Source organism: Narcine bancroftii, chromosome 13 (genome assembly GCF_036971445.1).
Source record: "Narcine bancroftii isolate sNarBan1 chromosome 13, sNarBan1.hap1, whole genome shotgun sequence".
Taxonomy (NCBI): Eukaryota; Metazoa; Chordata; class Chondrichthyes; order Torpediniformes; family Narcinidae; genus Narcine; species Narcine bancroftii.
The window spans coordinates 45,286,993-45,306,127 of NC_091481.1; the positions used below are offsets into that span (position 1 = coordinate 45,286,993).

Consider the following 19,135-nt stretch of genomic DNA (forward strand, 5'->3'; position numbering starts at 1 on the left):
ACTTTTATACAGTCAATTTCAGTATCAGAGTGCCCTCCCCCTTACATTCTTCTGCCCCCTGGATGGGTTTGGCATAGGCAATCCTTCCTGCCTACGTGCAGTTTCAGTACTCTTGGAGGACCAGGGGATATCCTGTGGGTGTCCCATCATGTCATTGTCCTTATTCACACCTTCCTGATTCTCGGGGCTACAGTCTCTTGGTATGCAGAGTTGATTCATCCTATCTAGGGTTGGCTAATTTAATATGCATAAATCTGTGTAAGGTTAGCTAATTAGATATGTAGGACTTGGTACTTCTATCTAGGACTAGGAGACCTTTATCTGATCCAGACTACCTCAACTTCCTCTATTGTACCTTACCATTCCTTTTCTTAGTCTTATGGTGGCTCTTGTCACAAAGAAGATTCTTATGTTAATCGTGCTGACTCTGCTTTCCTGCATCCTAATCCCCAAGCTCATCCTGTTTGTACTGGTTACAGCCATTAACTGATGAATTTTAGTTTCTTCCATGTTCATAATTTTAGATCAATTTTCCCATCTCTCACAACTTTACCTATGAGAAGTGCATCCTGCTACATCTACTGTCAAGTCAAGTTAGGGAAATGGAGTTTGAACTCGAGGGGGCGATAAACAAGAGTTACAGGGACATTATCACACCTCAGCGGCAGGAGAAGGGTCGATGGGTGACAATGCAGGAGAGGGAAAGGGAACAGACAGGCAGTGCAGGGCACCCCTATGGCCCTGGATAACAAGTATATCATATTCGATAATGTTGGGGGAGGGGGCGGGGCGGGAGGGGACCGTTCCGTGGTCCCTTCTCCTTTGGGCTCAGGTGCTTTCGACTGTTTCCAGCCCTTTTCCTTCTCTCTCTCTCTCTCTCTCCTCCTGTGTCTCATTGCCAGGCCCCGACATCCAGCATCTTCCCTGGGAGCCGAGGGGGAAGCGGGGTCCGGGCTCCGTCTCTGCTCAGACCTTCATGTCGGGCCAATTCTCCCCGAACTCGGGACATCGATACTGCAGGGACTGCGGAGAGACCGGATGGAATAGCTCGAAATGGAATGGTTTTCAGTGACTGCAGCCAGCGGCGCTGCCTCAGGCCTCAACCTCTCCCCCACCCGCCCATTCCAGCCTTTCCGCCACGTCCTCGGACAATAGCCGCTTTCTGTCCCCACCCAGACCCGGAATCTTTGCACCCGCCTTCTGTGCTCTCCCGGACCCGGAACCTTTGTAGCCGCCTTCTGTGGCCACCCGGTCCCGGAACCTTTGCAACCGGACCACATTGTCTGAGGGAACAGCCCTGGCCGTTTGGAGTGACGGCATTATGGCATCGGCTGTCGGGCGGTTGCTGTGGCTGAGGGACGCGGCGCTGGCGGTCAGAGGTACCGATAGCTCCTGGCCTTCGACGTGTGGCTGAAGGGCGCAGGCGGCTTTAAGTGGTTGACCCCGGCCTCTGGTTGGTCTCAGGCCTTTCTCCCCGCCAACATATGCGGCGCCTTTCACCGCCGCGCCACCCCCAATACACTCTTGCGCATGCGTAGTCCTGAGTCCCCGACACCTGCTCCCAATCGGCCGCTACGGCCCAGACTGGCCCCCCTCTCTCCCCCCCCCCCCCCCCCCCGTGTGTGTATGCCATCTCTCCGGCCGTCCGTCCGTCCCGATCTGTGTCTCTTCCGCCCCCCCCACGTCCGTCCTGGTCTGTGTCCCCCCCCCCCCCCCCCCGTCCCGGCCTGTGTCCCCCCCTCCCCGTCCCGGTCTGTGATCCTCCCCATCCATTCCTGTCTTGGCACCCTTCCCCATCCATCCCGGTCTGTACCCCCCCCCCCCCGTCCATCTCTGTCTGTGTCTCCCCTCTACCCCCCCCCCCCCCCCGTTCATCTCGGTCTGTGTACCCACCCCGACGTCCATCCCGGTACCCACTCCCCCGTCCGTCCCGGTCTGTGTACCCGACCGACCCCCCCCCCCCCCGTCCATCCCGGTTTGTGTACCCGACCCCCCCCCACCCCCCCCGTCCATCCCGGTTTGTGTATCCCCCGCCCGTCCGTCATGGTCTGTGTACCCCCACCCGTCCGTCCATGTCTGTATTCCCCACCCCATTCCAGTCCGTATTCCCCACCCCATTCCAGTCAGTATTCCCCACCCCATCCCAGTCAGTATTCCCCACTCCATGCAGTCAGTTCCCCCCATCCCAGTCAGTTCCCCCCATCCCAGTCAGTTCACCCCCATCCCAGCCTGATGCCTTCTCTTCCCCCCATCCCATCCTGATGCCTCCTTTTTCTCCCATGTCCCAGCCTTTCACCTCCTCCTCCCTGCCGCATCCCAGCCTGATGCCTCGTCCCACCCCCCACTGAGTCTCACCCTGATTCCTCCTCCCTCACACCCCCCCCCCCACCCGCCACTCACACCCAAGCCTCATACTCTCTCTCATTCTCTCATACACTTGGAACATGGGTTGCACTATAATCAGTACACTGAGGCACTCCATTACAATCCAATTTAGAACCAGATCTGATGGGTTTCAGTAGAATTTTAAATTTAAAAATAAAGTGTATGCAAATACAAGTTTTTGTGCATGGCAGAAACTTGATCATTTATTGCCCTGATACTTTGTCCTTTCACATCTAAATGGTTAGTTTTTAAAAAATTTATCCCGTATACATTTTTGAAGTCATGACTACAGATAGTAAATTGACCAAGCAAAGATTTATCTGGCATAGGAGTGTGAATAATTCTGAGTCACTTTCTGTTATTTAGGTGGTGGCTGGGTTTGTGTTTGCCAGAAGTCTACATACACTGCACTTCCCAATGATTATAACTGGTGAGTAATACTTTCCTAATTCTCTTACTGAAATAGAAAACTGGTCTTTCTTACAAGAGAATGGACTAAGAAAAATAATTTCAAAGTCACACCACAACTGAAGATTCCTCTCATGGTATTGCACTGAGACACAAAATTCATCATCCATTGCCAGACATGCAGAGGTGCCATTAGCAAGAGAATGAGAAGCAAAAGGTCCCTTCAGAAACATTGAATGCCTGTGGATTTGCAGCTGCATAGTCTCCTGTTCGCAAAACCAAGCTCCATTGGGAAAACCAAGCTCCCAGATCTAAACCTCCAATATAGTGAGGAAGCTATCAGCACCCAAGTCCTTCTCCTTGACACCCTTGCATGCAGCCTGTGTGGATCCTTCAGCCGTTGAACCATCCACTAGACCACTATCCAGGTCTCCTTTCCTGAAGGTCGTCTCCCAGGTTTATCCTTTTCAGTGGTGGGGGTAGGGGGGGTGTATTTTGCTTCTGGTACCATTAGCTGGTCCACTGATCCCCAGAGTCTGCAAACCCTTTTGATCAGCTGCCAAGTGTGGGCTCTGCATTCTTGTGCACAGACCTCCATGGTTGTCAAGATCTTTTAAAAAAAAAACCCACCCCATCAACCTCTATAGCCAGATGTTTAAAGCCTTTACGGGGCTGCCTGCACTCTCAACAGCCATTCTATACCTTTTTTTGGCTATGCCCTCCTAAGACTTGGCTTGAAGTTTATGCGTCCTGTTCTCTGTGAAGGAATCGTTTTGGTTTATTCTGTGCTTCTCTCCTTCCCATTGCATTAAAAATGTAAAAATTAATTGTTATGTGAGGTGTAAAGAAAACCAGGCTTTCACTTAAATGTACTGTGGTTCCCAGGGTGGGGGGCTTGAGTCAGGCTCTCGTTCTCTGCTGCAGAGAATGATTGCAGACAACTTTCAATTTTGGTCTTCTTGTATAGGGGGCAATATATTGAAGTTCATCATCTAATTCCTGGAATTAAGGGGTTGATTTATGAGGAAAGGTTTGAGCAGGTTTGCAGTCTAGCATGAAGCCAAATTTTAATACTTGCTTCAGAACAAAGAGGATTATGAGCTTTTGAAAAACCTTACTGTAACTGATGAGAAAATGTTTGCCCTCCCCATTCAATCTGGGACACGAGGCACGGTTTAAGAGAAAGGTGAGATGGGAGGGTCTTCCCGAGAGAGAGCTGTGGAGTCAAGGTCATAAATTTGAACTGTGAACTGGCAAGAAATTGAAGTGGAAGATCAGCTGTGTACTCTTTTAAAGATGGAGCAAGCAGAATGTGCAGGATGCCAATTGCAGCTGGTTCTTATGTTTTATCTTAATTTCTTGACAGTAAAGTTGAACTTGCATTGACCTCAGATGGACGGACAATTGTTTGTTACCACCCGTCTGTGGACATCCCATACGAACACACCAAGGTAGGCCTGAATCAACTTTGAGTGTTGAAAAGCAGATTGGTGTTTGGTAGATTCTGTAGACTTGGTTTTGGGCGTAATGTCACTCAATCTTGGCAGGTAACTTTGAATAATCTTATACAGTTTTATATTTAAAACAATTTGTCAAATTTTAATTATTGTATCTTGCCTGCCTTTGGTCTCTTGACTTGCATTTCAAGTGCTCTTCCCAAACCTTTTTGAAATGTGTGCATGTTTATTCCACCACCAGTTAACTTTCACCTTTCAAGCAGTGAGTTCCAGAGTCCCAAGACCGAGACAATTAAGTAACATTTTCTCAAAACTTAGTGTTTCTACCAATTGACTTAAAATTGCACCCTTTGATTAATGACCACTTTGCTGAGATGAATAGGTTTACCCTACGGGGAACGTAGGACGCAATTTTATGTTCTTCAGTTAAATCTCACTGATTCTCTTGTTTTTTAGTCTCAAAAATATACTGAGAAAAATTTACACTCAATAATGTAATGATTTACAATAGGCAACGATTGAAAGTGATACTGCAGTCTTGGCATTAGCTTCATTTTTATACAATTTACTCTTCCCATTAATGTAATCGGCAGATCTTTCCATTTTTTATAGATCTATTTTTTTCTAGTAGAGGGGTAAATTAAGTATATAAATTCTAAATTATTATATATCATTATTCCTAAGTATTCCATCTTCCATTTAAATCCATCACCTTTTTTGGTATCTTTTATAATCAAAGTTCTGTAATAGCATTAACTCACTTTTATTCATATATATTTTATATCCTGATATTCTTCCAATTTTCTAATATTGTTTGTAATCTTGTCAGACTTATATAATAGCATATCATCATCAAATAAACCTAATTTTATGTTCTTCTTGTCCAACTTTGAATCCCTTAATATTGCTACAGGTTCAATAGCTGGGATGAATAATGCTCGTGATAGGGGACACCCCTGCCCACTCGATCCAGTCAAGGGAAAAATAGATGACATTTGATTAATAGTTATAATTTTAGCTTGTGGCTTCTGATAGAGTTTTTATCTAATTTATTCATTTTCTGCCTGCACCAAATTGTTTCAACATTTTAAATAGGAAAGACCATTCTAATCAATCAAATGCCTTTTCTGCATCTAAAGAAATAGTTTTGTTTGGATTCAACCATGATTTTGCCATGTGTATTATCTTGACTAATCTACCTAGGCTATTTGAAGAATGTCTTCCTTTAACAAATCCCACCCGATCTGGATGTATTAGTTTTGATAAGTACTCACCTAGCCTGTTGGCTAGTGTCTTTGGTAGAATTTTATAGTCTCCATTCAGAAGTGATGTTGGATCTCTACCTTTCTTCTATAGTACTGTAATTATAGCAATTGAAAATATTTCCAGAACGATTTGGGTCTCCACCACTCAGTCTAACGCATCCATCAAAAAGGGATCAATAAATCTTCAAATTATCTTAGAACTCAGGAGAGAACCATCTTCCCCTGAAGACTTATAAAGCCAGAGCCTTCTCTATTTCTTCACTTGTAAAAGGAGCATTTAAATCATCTCTTTCTTTCTCTCTTCTAATTTTAGGAAATTCGACATTTGTTTTTCCATCTCGTTTTAATCTACTAATTCTGATTTATCTAGTTTCTTATAGTATTGTCCTAACGTGTTATTTTTTCTTTATGATTAGATGTTAAAGTATCAGCTTCTTTTTTTTATTTATCATTCTGGATGTCTCCTCTGCTTTAAACTGCCTAGTATCACTCTATGTGCCCGTTCTCCTAGTTCATAATATTTTTGTTTAGTTTATAATATCATTTTTCTGTTCTATATGTTTGTAGTATATTGCATTGTAACTTTTTGTTCTCTATATTCTTCTTGTGTTCATGATATCAGATATTCTTTTTCCACGGCTTCTAATTATCTCACATATTCTCTCTTTAGATTTTTAGTGTAAGAGAAATAATTTGTCCCCTCCAATAAGCTTTAAGCATATCCCATATTAGAAAACTGTAATCAGTGGGGGGAAGGTTGTTTTCTCTAAATATTTCTGTCTTAATAAATTCACAAAAATCCTTCCTTATCAACAAAGTACCATAAGGTGCCACCTGTACATACTCTCTTGCTTTTCCATTATTGTGATAGTTAATGTTAATGGCCAGTGGTCTGATAAAATCTTGTCAAATACTTCATTTTTACCATTCTACTTTGTAACTGGGCAGACTATTACAAATAAGACAATCCTTGTATATGAATCGTAGAAACTTGAGTAGAACAATTAGTTTCTTTCTAAGGGGTTGAGCCGTCTCTGTATATCAATTAGATTTAAGTTCCTCATAAATTATAGTGTCGTTTTTGCCCTTGTTCCTGTTCTCGCTGATTCGTCCACTATTGGATCTGAACAGAAATTGAAATCTCCTCCAATCAATATATTTTGCCTTCCCCTGCAGTTTTTAAAAAGGTATCCTTTATATAGACTTTATTGTCATAATTTGGGGTGTAAATATTCATAAATGTGATTCTGCATAAATTTTACAATGTGCCATGACGAATCTTCCACCTTGATTAGTTATTGGCTCTTCTATTATTATTGCCATATTTTTATTAATTAAAATTTCTACACCATTTGCTTTTGATCCAAATGAAGACAATATCACTTGCCCCACCCACTCTTATTAATTTTGCCTGTTCCATTTTGGTAAGATATGTTTCTTAAAAGAAATATCTGCCTTTAATTTTTTTAGGTGTGTGAAGACCCGTTTTCTTTTCACCTGTCCGTTAATTCCATTACCATTAGACTAATAAATTTTAATGTTCCATCCGTATTCTTTAAAACAATATTTTTAACAGTAAAATCTCTTTGACTCTGTAAATAATAGTGATCCTTCCCCTTTAAGAAAAATGTACAATGTCCCTGCCCTGACGGTGATGTTTATGTAGAGCCCTGAAAGCCTGTGATAAAATTCCGCGGAATTCTCGAGAAGGAGAAACCCTCCTTTTGGCGCCATCTTTTTTTTGCTACTTCTTTCCAGGTGCTTTTCTCCCCCTTAGATCCTGCTACAATTTTCCCCAGATTTTTTTCGTCCTCTACTTAGCTCTCCGTGTGCATTTCTATACCCTTTACTTTTAAACAATGAAACAAGATTGTTTTAAAAAAAAAAGAAATTCAATTTTTACATAGTTCCATTACAAATATTTCCACAATCTTCTCCCTCGGCAACCTTAATCTTTTTTACAAACTTCGCAGAAGTTCTTCCACTTCGTTCGTAATCTTTAAAAATCTGTTCTCGCTGACCTCAAAGTCACAGGATATATCAATGAGTACTTGAAATTTTTAACATGCAGTGCTCTTATCACATCATCAAATTCTTTTGTTTGTTTAATCAAGGCCAGGCTAAAGTCTCGAAAAAATAATATCTTTTCACGATCAACCTCAGGATGGCCATTATTCTGCTTAGAGTAATTGACTCCAGTTCTTGGTAGCTTCAACGTCTCACCAGAACTGGTCTCGTTCTCTGATTGCCTGCTCTTCTGGGTCTGAGTGTTTGGTGAGCTCTCTCTATATGTAATCTTTCTCCAAATTTGTCTTCTCCCAACACTTTGCGATCCACTTTTGAAAAAAGTTCACTGGGTCACTTCCCTCGATTCCTTTCTTCAGTCCAATGATTTGGACATTTTTCCATCAACTAAAATTCTCCATCGGGTCAATTTTGTTGAGCAGTCCTTGTTTATCCGATTCCCATTTTTCAGCTTTTTCCAAAGCTTCAAGATTCTCCTGCATTTTTGTCAGTTCCATCACTGCTTGACCTATTCTCTCAATCAAGGTCTTCAACAATCTCTTTTATTTTGGTCATTTTCTCCTTCCTATCTCTCATCATTGTCTTAACACCTGTAAATATTTACCGGTGTAAATATTTACTCATATTCTCTATTTTTTTCCAGGATGATGCTCTATTCTTCACCCGACTCCCCAGTTTTACCTGGTTCTGCTGGTCCCGTTGCCAATTTTGCACTGCTCCCTTTTCGACTTTCACCCAATGTTTCCGGTTGAATAGGAGCTTCTGTAGTCTTTGTTCTTGGTTTCCTTGGATTCTTTGTATTAGCTTTACCCATTTTTGAAGAAAATCTTGATTTTCAAATTTTGACCGTCTATTTAGTACTTTTTTTTTGACCAACCAACCAACTCTATTCAGAGAACTCCAGCTGTGGGCAAAATGTTTAATGTAGTTCCAGCATAATATTCATGCTCCTATAATATACATAATATACATGCCTTGGACAATAAATGCATTGTTCACCTTCATAACTCTCTCTTCCTCCTTTTCTGCTATCTTAGAGATTTCTGGATGTGCACCCCAAAATCCCTCTGATCTGTCATTCACTCTACATTCCCTTGTTTTGATGACCTGTTCCCAATGCATTACCTGAAACCTGCGATAGCATCTCCATTTAGCTCTTTTGAACCCACCTATGGGTACATTGGTGTTGCCCAGAAGCTGAAAAATTTCTTCAACATCTTCAACCGCACAGTCAGTAGAAGAACACTGTCATCAGTGAACTGAATCGAGACATCTCCCTTTCCATTTGTACCATGGAAAACAAGGGTCCCACCACTGAACCCTACCAGACCTAGTTGCACATGGATCTTTGTCTTGAAGATGTGTTGATCATTCCCGTTTGCTTTCAGCCACAACATTCGTGTTGCTTTGGATTGCATAGATTTTTGCTTGTTTTAAATCAATCTGCATCCAGAATTTAAAAAAAATTAGACATACAGCATGGTATCGTGCCCTTCCAGCCCATGAGCCCGTGCCGCCGAAATATCTCAGTTTACCTACAAACCTCATGTTTTGAAGGGTGGGAGGAAACGGGAGCAGCTGGGGGACCCCACTCAGACACGGGGAGAACATACAAATCTCTTACAATGCTGGATTTGAATCTGGGTCATTGATGCAGTTAAAGCATTGTGTTAACCACTACATTAACCATGCTACCTGTAAATTTTAGTTCGTGTTGTGCAGCACAGAATATAGAAGAGTAAGCAGAGAACAATAACTTTGGACCAATCTGTCAGCAGGTGCCAATCTAAGAAAATCCCATCTGTCTGCATGTGGCCTGCATCCCTCTATTCCCTGCCTTTTCACAATCTAAAAGCTTTATAAATGTTGTTGCCATATCTACTTCCACCATCTCCTCTGGCACTTTCCACCCTTTGTGAGAACACAAAGCAGTCGCCATTGAGGGGTCAGCAGTGGAAAGTGTTAAAAACTTGAAATTCTTGGGTGTGTCAACATCTCTAGATGTATCCTGAGGCATCCATGTCGATGCAATCATGACGAAGGCTTGTCAGCACCTATACTTTGTGAGGAGTTGAGGAGATCCGGTATGTCACCAAAGACATGCAAATTTTCCAGGTGTACCGCGGAGAGCATTCCAACTGGTTGCATCACTGTCTGGTATGGAGGTACCCATGCATGGAATAGGAAAAGACTTCAGAGAGTTGTGTTCTCCTCCAGCGTCATCATGAGCATCAATCTTCATGAAGGTCTACAAGAGGCGGTGTCTCAAGAATGCAGTCTTTATCCTTAAGGACCCTCACCACCCAGGCCAAGCCCTCTTCACACATCAGGAAGGAGGTATATGAGCCTGAAAACAAAACCCAATGTTACTTCCTCCCCACTGCCATCAGATTTGTGAATGGACAGCGAATGGACTAGCTACATTTGCGCCTGTAATGCTGCTGTAACACAACTAATTTCATGACACGTCGATGACAATAAATTTGGAGTCTAATTGGTGAAGAAAAACCTGCGCATCTTTAAACTTTCCTCTTGTCACCTTAAAACTGTGCTCTCTAGTTTTTGATAGACCTACCCTGGAGAAAATTTTTGACCATTAGATATTTTGTCGTACTTCTGTCAGGTCAGCGCCCAACACCCAAGCCTCCTTGCACCAGGGAAAGTAACCCCAGCTGATCCAATCTCTCCCTAAAACTAAAGTTCTCCGATGCAGGCCTAATCCAAATGAATATTTGCCCTCTCCTGCACTGTCACATCTTTTCTCCTGGGTGAGAACAGGAACTGCACATTATGTTCTAAGCGCAACCTAAATAATATGTATTCCATCATAATATGTTCTCCCCTCCTTGTTACCTTTAAAACTTTTGTCGTTAACCAGATTTACCCCTTAACCAGTCTATTCTCACCATTGTGCCTCTCTAAGTACAGATTATTTTTTTCTTTACCAATAATTTTCCCATTATTGTTTTCAAACTAATTGTCTGTTTATCATTTTAAGTATTTCACATTCTTTCTCCTCATTGTGAATTTGCTTCCATGAAGATTGGTGTCTTCTGTGACAAAATATTTAGGAATATTTTGGGGAGATAAATTGGAAAATATAGAGTAAGTCCATACACACACTTTAAAACAGATCTTATTTGAAAATACTGGAGAATTCATATTATGAGTGATGTGATATAGAGAATTTAGGTTAAAAAGACTTAAGTTAAAATGTGATGATTAATCATAAACAGGGAAGCCAGAACGGACAGAGAGTTTACTAGCAGTCAAGGACAGAAGGAGCTGCTGAATATGTTTTTTTAAACCTATCTTTTCATGGTCATAGTGAGAGACATGCAGGAGACAAAGGATTGATAAGAAGTGTGAGAAACAGAATTCAGTGAATGTAGAGTTCACAGCGTACGTAACGAACGTGATAATTAATAATGCAGTTATACTTAGAATGTTTTTGTAATACTAACCAATTAAAACAGTATTAATAAGAAGGGGAAGGGCAAATAATAAAGGTATAAAAATCAATGCACTGTATGTATCGGGGCTTAACTGGTGAGAAACCAGTTGAGTCCAACTCTGCAGACTTGTAAATAAAGCTTGTCGTGTCATCAGTTTTAAAGAGACTCATGTGTGAGAAGTTTTATTTCTGACAAGTAGTGGATAGAAAATACACTCCAGGAGAAAATGTTTCACCAGATTTATTTGTCTTAAGAAAAATAAATGAAGGTTCCAGGGAAGTGTCTGTTCCTGTTGATGTTTTAATTGTTGAATTAATCTGGCATTAAGCTGTCTAATCCTTGTACCATTTGGAGCTATCCTGCCGGGAAAAGACATAGCCTCGTAGAGGAGGGAATCACAGCCCCATGCTGTGATAACTTGATAGAACACAGTAACAATATTATGTATTTGCTTCTAGGGTGGAAATCTTTGCTGTACATTGTACAGATACATGATCATTCAAGAGTAGGTCAGAGGGGTGACCTAAAACTTAGCCAGAGGCAAGAATGAAACATGGGAAGAGCTATGCACTGGAACTATGAAGAACACAATAAACACAAGATTACGTATGATACAATATAATTGGTTACACAGGCTATATATCACCCCTCAGAAATTAAAAGAATGGGACCCAACAATATCGGATAGATGCTTTCACTGTAAACAAGAAATTGGAACAACAATAGACGCAATTTGGGCATGCAGAAAAGTGAATACTTTCTGGGAAGAGCTAAGTCAGATATTAAGCAAAATTTTAAAATCCAGAAATTTTTCTTTTAAATAATATAAGAGGTAAAGAACTAGGTCTCAAATTGGATAGAGCCCAAAAAAGGTTCATTATGATAGCCTGAGCAGTAGCAAAAACATATATAATGACAACCTGGAAAATGGAAGAGAAACTAAAAAGACAACAATGGTACATGGAAATGAATAAGTTTATTCCATTGGAAAAAATTACGTATAACCTAAAAGACAAATATACATTGTTCAAACAAATTTGGGAACCATATATGAAATATGACATAAAATGCCGGCTTCGGAACTCTATCTCCTAAAGTGAAAAGAAGATGAATGTGATTGAATTTAAAGTGCAAAAGTGCATGACATGACTTTCTTTTTTGTTTTTCTTTTGTTGTTTTCTTTTATTTGATATGTTTAATATTTAGATGTTGTAGAGGGAGCGGGAGGGAGGGTGTGGGGGAGAAAAGAGGGAAAATGTCACTGTGTATATTTAATGAAAATCATTTGTACACATTGTTGTTGATATGGTTCATAGTACGGTAAATAAAAAGTTACGTAAGGTGAAAGAAGTGCCAGATGGGGTGTGTTATCAGCAGAGGCTTAGAGTAGATGTGTAATGATCTTTCCTGTTTCAGTTCTCCAGCACAGGGCCTGGAAAAGCAGTTCTGTTCTTGGTTGAATAGTGGTCAGTTCCCAAATTTAATCCATACTTTTTTGCAGCTTATCTCACGACCATCCCCTGTGAAGAATAAAGAGGAGACTCATGACCAGGTGCTGAAGGCCAGATTAGAAAAGGAAGTGCTGCGAGATAAACAGGGGCCGACAATTGAAGAACTCAGCAAGATGTTCCACACAACAAAACACCGCTGGTATCCATTTGGACAGTAAGTAGTATTTGTGCAGCTAGCACAACCGCAGTAGATTTCAGTATGTGTAAGAAATGCTGGACCGAACAATCAGCGCTGATGTTTTCACCACCTTCAATCTCAACAGTTTTTTTGTGGGAGAACGTTTCAGTTTTCTTATTGCTTTTTGCAGTCGACTAACCTTAAGATTAGGTTCCTTGTGCTGGACATTTATATTGGAGAAAGTAGTTGCTGATTTGAGAACTGCTCTATGCAGATGATGCTGCCTTCATGGCTCACTCCCAGCGTTGTGCGACGCATTTCCATCTGCCTGCTCTGAATTTGACCTGAAAATTAGCCTGGGCAAGACAGTCTTCTTTAGCCAACAAACCCACGACACTCCATCAATTACCATCAATGGGTCAGTGCTCGCCAAAGCAGAGAAATTCTGCAACTTGGACTCCACTATGACAACAATGAACACACTCGACACAGAACTGGACACACGCCTGTGAAAAGCACCCAACACCTTCGGACACCTCCGTGCCTGCGTGTGGGATAACTGCCACCTCTCCACCTACACGGCCTGCGCTCTGAGTACTCTTCTCCACGGCTCTGAATGCTGGGACACGTACAGAAAGCATTCCATTTCTGCTGCCTCAGATCAATCCTAGGCTACTCATGGCGCCACAGAGTCACAAACGTCCAAGTCCTGGCGAAGAATACGGACCTCTACTCAATCATCCGAGCCCCCCCACCTGCGGTGGGTTATCCATATTGTCCTTATGGAGGACACGGCCGATGGCCGAAAGAAGTCCTCTAACATGGACTACCAGATGCTCCCTGCCCACATCTTCGCTATAAGCGTTATTTTCAGTCATTCCACGTCGACCATACTGACTGGGAGGACGTCGCAAAAATGGCACTGCATGGCCTTCCATGATTCGCAGTGGTACGTCACCATGTGCCAACGACTGCAAAAAGTTCTGCGATGGCAGAAGAACTACAAGACACTGTGTTCATCTTCGCTCGCAAAGGGATGGGCCAGGAATGAATGAATGAAAATAAAAAAGAAATTATAACAAACATGTACATTAAATTGCAATGCAAAGAAGTGGACGAAACAAAGCTGGGATTCAAAAGTGAAAACTTTCTGGGAAGAACTAAGTCAGATATTAAGCAAAATTACAAAGAACAACATACCAAATAAAAACATAATTTTTTCTGTTAAATAATATAAGAGGCAAAGAACTAGGTCTCAAATTGGATAGAGCCCAAAAAGATTTATTATGATAGCCCTTGCAGTAGCAAAAAAGGGCATAATGACAACCTGGAAAATGGAAGAGAAACTAAAAGTACAACAATGGTTTATAGAAATGAATAAGTGTATTCGATTAGAAAAAATTACGTATTACCTAAAAGACAAATATACATGGTTTGAGCAAATTTGGGAACTATATATGAAATATGACAGAAATGCCGACTTCGGAACTCCATCCCCTAAAGTGATAAGAAGATGAACATGATTAGACTTAAATAAATAAAAGTGAACAACACTTCTTTGTTCTCTCTGTGTTTAATATTTATTGGGTTTTGAGGGGGATGGATGGGGAAGGGGGAAGAGAAAAAAAATGTCACTGTGTATATTTAATGAAGAACATTTGTAGATATTGTTGGTATGGTTCTTAGTGCAATAAATAAAAAGTTACATTAAAAAAAGAAAAACTGTTGGAGGTGGGCTGACTGCTGGAAAGGGGATCAGATTGGTCCCCATCCAACATGGATCTTCCCCTGTGTCAGCAGGCCAGCTCACACCAGACGATCTCTTCTGCTCCTCTTCCTTCTTTACGCTACGGCTTCTCATGGATCCAGTTTACTAGCTCACAGTCGATAATCTGCACTTGATCGTTGCCAAGAGGCCGAGAAGCAATTCAGCTGATTATGGATCAGGTTTAATTCTTATTGATGCACTTCCCATTGCTCATCTGATTTCTTGTCTTTTGACAGAAGGTCCGGGTTTACTCATTTTCTCTGGGTGCCCTTTGTCGTCTCATATTTAAGCCAGCCTTGCCTGAATGTAGACCAAGCTACATTGAAATGTTTCTCCTTTTCAAATATGATGTTGAATTCAATCACAGTTTGATAAATGCATGAACTTTTATGCTCTTAACTTAAACTGGATCATTGAGGATCACGCTGCAACATTTTGAATGTTGAAAGGTGTGGACTGAGTAGATTAAGAAAGGTTGATTCCCATGTTGGGAGAGTCTAGGACAACAGGGCATAACTTCAGGATTGAAGGGCGTCTGCTGAGAACAGAGATGCAGAGAAATTTGTTCAGCCAGGGGTGGTAAACCTGTGGAATTTGTTGCCTCAGGCGTTTGTGGAGGCCAAATCGTTGGGTGTATTTAAGACAGAGATTGATAGGTTCTTGATTAACCCGGGCATCAAAGGTTATGGGGAGAAGGCCGGGCAGTGGGGCTGAATGGGGGAATGGATCAGCTCATGATTAAATGATGGGCAAATAGCCAATTACAGCTTCTATGTCTAATGGCTCTTTTCCATGTAATGTGCAGCTCACAGTAATATGTTGGTTGGAGGAGATGGCAGCATTCCAGAAGCTGCCCCGGGACACTCTGATTCCTTGCACCCAAAACAAGGGGTCCTGGGAAGGTCACAGCCTTGGCTGCGAGAAAAGGAGAGGGAAGTGGGAGTGGGCACTGGAGGAATGGCCTCTAGAGGGACTGGAAAAGAAGAAGATACTCAGGAAAAAGATATGTATATAAAAGAGAGAAATGAAAGCACACTGCAAATACAGATGTGCTAAGTAATATTTTTAACTGTGTCTCGCATTAAGTCTATTGTTTAGGAGTCTGATGGTGGTGCGGGTGGGTTTGGGGAGGTGGGGAGCAGCAGTTCCTGATCCTGTTGTGTATCTTGTGGCACCTCTTTCCTGATGGTACCGGCAAGAACAGGCATGCCCACATACCAGGCCACGACACAGCCGGTCAGCACACTTTCCACTTCTGTGGAAATTTGCCAAGGGTTCTGATATTACACCAAATCTCTGCAAACTCCTGAGGAATTAGAGGCGCTGACGTGCTTTCTTCATGTGATATCAGTACGTTGGGTGCAGGAAAGATTCTCTGAAATAGTAATTCTCAGGAATTTAAATTTGCTCACACTCTCCTCCTCTGATCTCCCACTTGTTTTCCCTTCCTAAGGTCTAAAATCATCTCCTTGCTTTTGGTGACATTGAGTGAGAGGTTGTTGTTAGTACACCACTCAGCCAAGTTTTTAACCTCCCTCCTGTATGCTGAATCAATGCCCTTTTTTATACAGCCCACTACTGTGGTAATGTCATCAAATTTGTAAGTGGCGTTGTACCGAGCCTTGCAGTCATAGGTGTAAGTGGAGTCAAGTGGGGGCTAAGTACACAGCCCTGTGGTGCTTTGGTACCGACGGAGATTAAAGAGCAGATGTTCTTGCCAATCTGCGCTGATTTGTGTCTGGAGGTGAGGAAATTCAGGATCCAATTACACCGTCTCAATTCCTCTGATTCCATTGCATCTGATCCCAGGATGAGGTTTTCGATTCCATATCATCCAAGATTACCTTTTTCTTCAAAAAATATGACTTCCTCTCGACCACCATCAACTCAGCCCTTACCAGCATCTCCTCCATTTCCTGCACATCTGCCCTGGCCCCCTCTGTCTCTAGACACAACAAGAACAGGATTCCCCTTGTCCTCACCTACCACCCCTGCAGCTTTCCCATTCAAAACATTAACCTCTGCAACCAGGCACATCATCCCCTCTCCTCACCTCGCTGCCTTCCATTGGGGCAGTTCCTCTGTGACATAATTGTCCACTAATTTTTGCCACTAAATGCCCCCTTTGCACCTGCCCCTATGGCTGCAGGAAGAGCCCCACTTGTGCCCACACCTCCTCTCTCTCCAATATTCATGGCCCCAAACAGTCCTTCCAAGTGGAGCAACACTTCACTCATGAATCTGCGGGAATCGTCTACTGTATCAAGTGCTCCAATTTTGGCCTCCTCTACATCAGAGAGACTGGACACAGACTGAGAGATCACTTCACTGAGCCTCTTCACTCAGTGACTGGGATCACCATTTCAATTCCGCTCCCCACTCCCACTTTGAAATGTTTGACCATGGCCTCGAACTGTCGAACCAAGGCCACCTGTGAAATGGGCCATCTCCAACCGGATGGCAGTTACAACGACTTCTCTGGTTTCTGTCAACCCACTCCCCGTTCTCCCTCCCATCCCCATCCCTTTGTCTCCTTTCGTCCAGCTCTCCACTCCCTGGTCTCTCCATTCACAGAGCTATCCCCTCACGCCCTCTTTTCTATTGTGCCCTCCATCCCTTCTTCCCTCCCTCCTGTGGATCTGTTCCCCTCCCCTCACCATTTTATTCAGGTGCCTGCCTACATTGGGCTTAAACCTAAATAAGATACAAGGCTCAAGCTCTAAATATTGCTTCTATTTCTCTATCTTTGCTACATAAACAACACTGTTTGATCTGCTGAGTTTCTCCAGCTCTGTGATCTTCAGCAAGGTACACACTGAGTTGCTTTGTTCACGGGTGCTTGCAGTGCCATCAGGAGCTGTATGTCAGGGTGCTCACCCAGTAGTTTTCAGTGGGAAAAGGAAGACTGAGCTACTTTGTCTCTGGGTGTCAGCACTGTTGTCCTGTCAGCAGTTTGGGGAACTGACCAGGGCCTCTCCTGTCCCCTTTCAAGAGGAGGGCTTTGAGTGACAAGCGTCACAGGACCACTCAAACCAGGATGTCCAAAGGAGAGGACTTGTGTGACAGAGGGTCACTTGGTAATCCTAAGAAGGGCTTCGGAGGAGTGAACATCATGTGGTGACCAGGAGGGTGGTTGTTGCCACATTCAAAACTCAAACCAGTCTCGTGTTCCCCTGACAGGGTTGGAAGTCTCTAGGGACCACGGTCAGCTGGTTACAGCCTCAAACTAAAAGATCAGTGGGCAAAGAAACAAATAATCTCAAACCTGGAGACCAGATCCGTGAGCTGTTCGTTCTTGGCTGACTGATTTGATGAGACTGACTGAGGAATTTTGGTGATTTTTTCGGAAATTTCAGCTTGGACTGCAATGGTCTGGGGTTTTTTCCCCACATAGGCCGTATAATAATAATGTTATTTATGTCGAGTGTCCATTAAGGATGATGTTTGTGGGTTGTTTATTGGATTAATTTTATTATTGTAAGTTTCTTAATAAATTTTGTGCTAAACTTGACCCATTCGTTTATGTCCACACCCTTGAACCATGATTTAAATAAATGTTGTCACTCCACTGATCCTTTAAGGTTGTTTTAAGATTTGCAAATTAGGTTTGTCATTCGAGTACTTGAGACCCAAGATCTCAGATCTAACATCTGACCATTTAACTCCTGTGTGAGATCCCCTGCTGGAGATGCAAATGGATGACCCTGGAATTTTGCCAACTCGTTCCATATACAACTGAATTAATGGAAAATATTTTCTGACTTTGGGCTAAGAGGCCCATTACTAATGTTTAATTCAGGGAACCAAAGTAATTGTACACATGTGCAGTAAAACCTCGGGTATACAGCACCGATGGGGATTGGTAGATGCCAGATAAATGAATTTTCCAGTTGCTTGCGATTGTGTGTGGCGTGATTGGAAAACTGACTGCTGACTGCTGGGGGGTGGGGGGGGGGTGCAATTTTAAACTCCTGAATTTTTTAAATATTAATTTTCCACCTTTTTGTTCCAGTTGCATGAGGCTGCCGGGCGCTTGAATTCGGGATAACGGGTTTTACTGTATTTTGTGAATTTATGATTATTGGATTAAAAATCTCTTTTGTTTCAAGGTATCACAGACGGAGGATTAAGCCCAATGCTCCAAGAGACAGATAAAGCAGTGAAACTAGGAGTTGGTCCCTCTAACTGGCATCTTGGTCCATTCCAGTCCAAAGGCAAGAACTTTGATTCATCTCCAATTTAGAATTTGTTGCTGTTTGGTATTTTCACTATTGAATTGTTTTAGAAGCAGATCAGGTTTAAAAGTCGTCTTTCACAGCATCAGAATGAAATGAGCTGATCCATCTCATTGCAGTTGGTTATCGACAGATCACAATGAATTGCTTAATACAATAAAATCTTAAATGTGAATGTTCTTGTCTCAGTTATTGATGAAGAAACTGTTGAACTCATTTATTCAAAACGAGATAAACAAGAAAAGTCTGCAGTTCCTGGGTTCAGTGTCACGCACAAACGTGCTGGAGGATCTCAACAGTCGTCGTTTCAGGCCTGATCCCTTCATCAGGAAGGTTGAAAATCAGGCAGATGCCTGAATGAAAAGATATGGGGGTGGGGACATTGGGTGGGGGAAAGGGGGAGGATCACAGACTAACAGGTAAGTGGTCATTGACATTACCGACCAAAACAAAACAAAATCCTCCACACCCTATTGGCCTGTAGTTTTGTATCATCCAAATCCCTGTC

At 42.4% G+C, this 19,135-nt stretch overlaps 1 protein-coding gene across 2 annotated transcripts; it reads left to right on the forward strand.

The window, feature by feature from the left end:
* Positions 1-658: 658 nt before the first annotated feature.
* Positions 659-18,802, forward strand: mrpl42 (mitochondrial ribosomal protein L42). 2 transcript variants are annotated; one of them, XM_069909141.1, is made up of 5 exons: positions 659-752; positions 2,752-2,815; positions 4,160-4,244; positions 12,497-12,660; positions 18,502-18,802. In XM_069909141.1, the coding sequence occupies exons 1-5, from the start codon at positions 680-682 to the stop codon at positions 18,545-18,547; spliced, it is 432 nt and encodes a 143-aa protein (XP_069765242.1). In that variant the 5' UTR covers positions 659-679; the 3' UTR covers positions 18,548-18,802. The 2 variants fall into 2 exon arrangements, with proteins under 2 accessions (XP_069765242.1, XP_069765243.1); XM_069909142.1 differs by lacking the exon at positions 659-752 and adding an exon at positions 1,262-1,379.
* Positions 18,803-19,135: the final 333 nt, after the last annotated feature.

Bases quoted from the DNA above. Each gene is read 5' to 3' on its own strand.
- mrpl42 (XM_069909141.1), top strand. From the start codon at position 680: ATGGGTGACAATGCAGGAGAGGGAAAGGGAACAGACAGGCAGTGCAGG. The intron at 753-2,751 runs GTATATCATATT...TCTGTTATTTAG, and splicing joins CCTATGGCCCTGGATAACAA to GTGGTGGCTGGGTTTGTGTT. The intron at 12,661-18,501 runs GTAAGTAGTATT...TTTTGTTTCAAG, and splicing joins CGCTGGTATCCATTTGGACA to GTATCACAGACGGAGGATTA.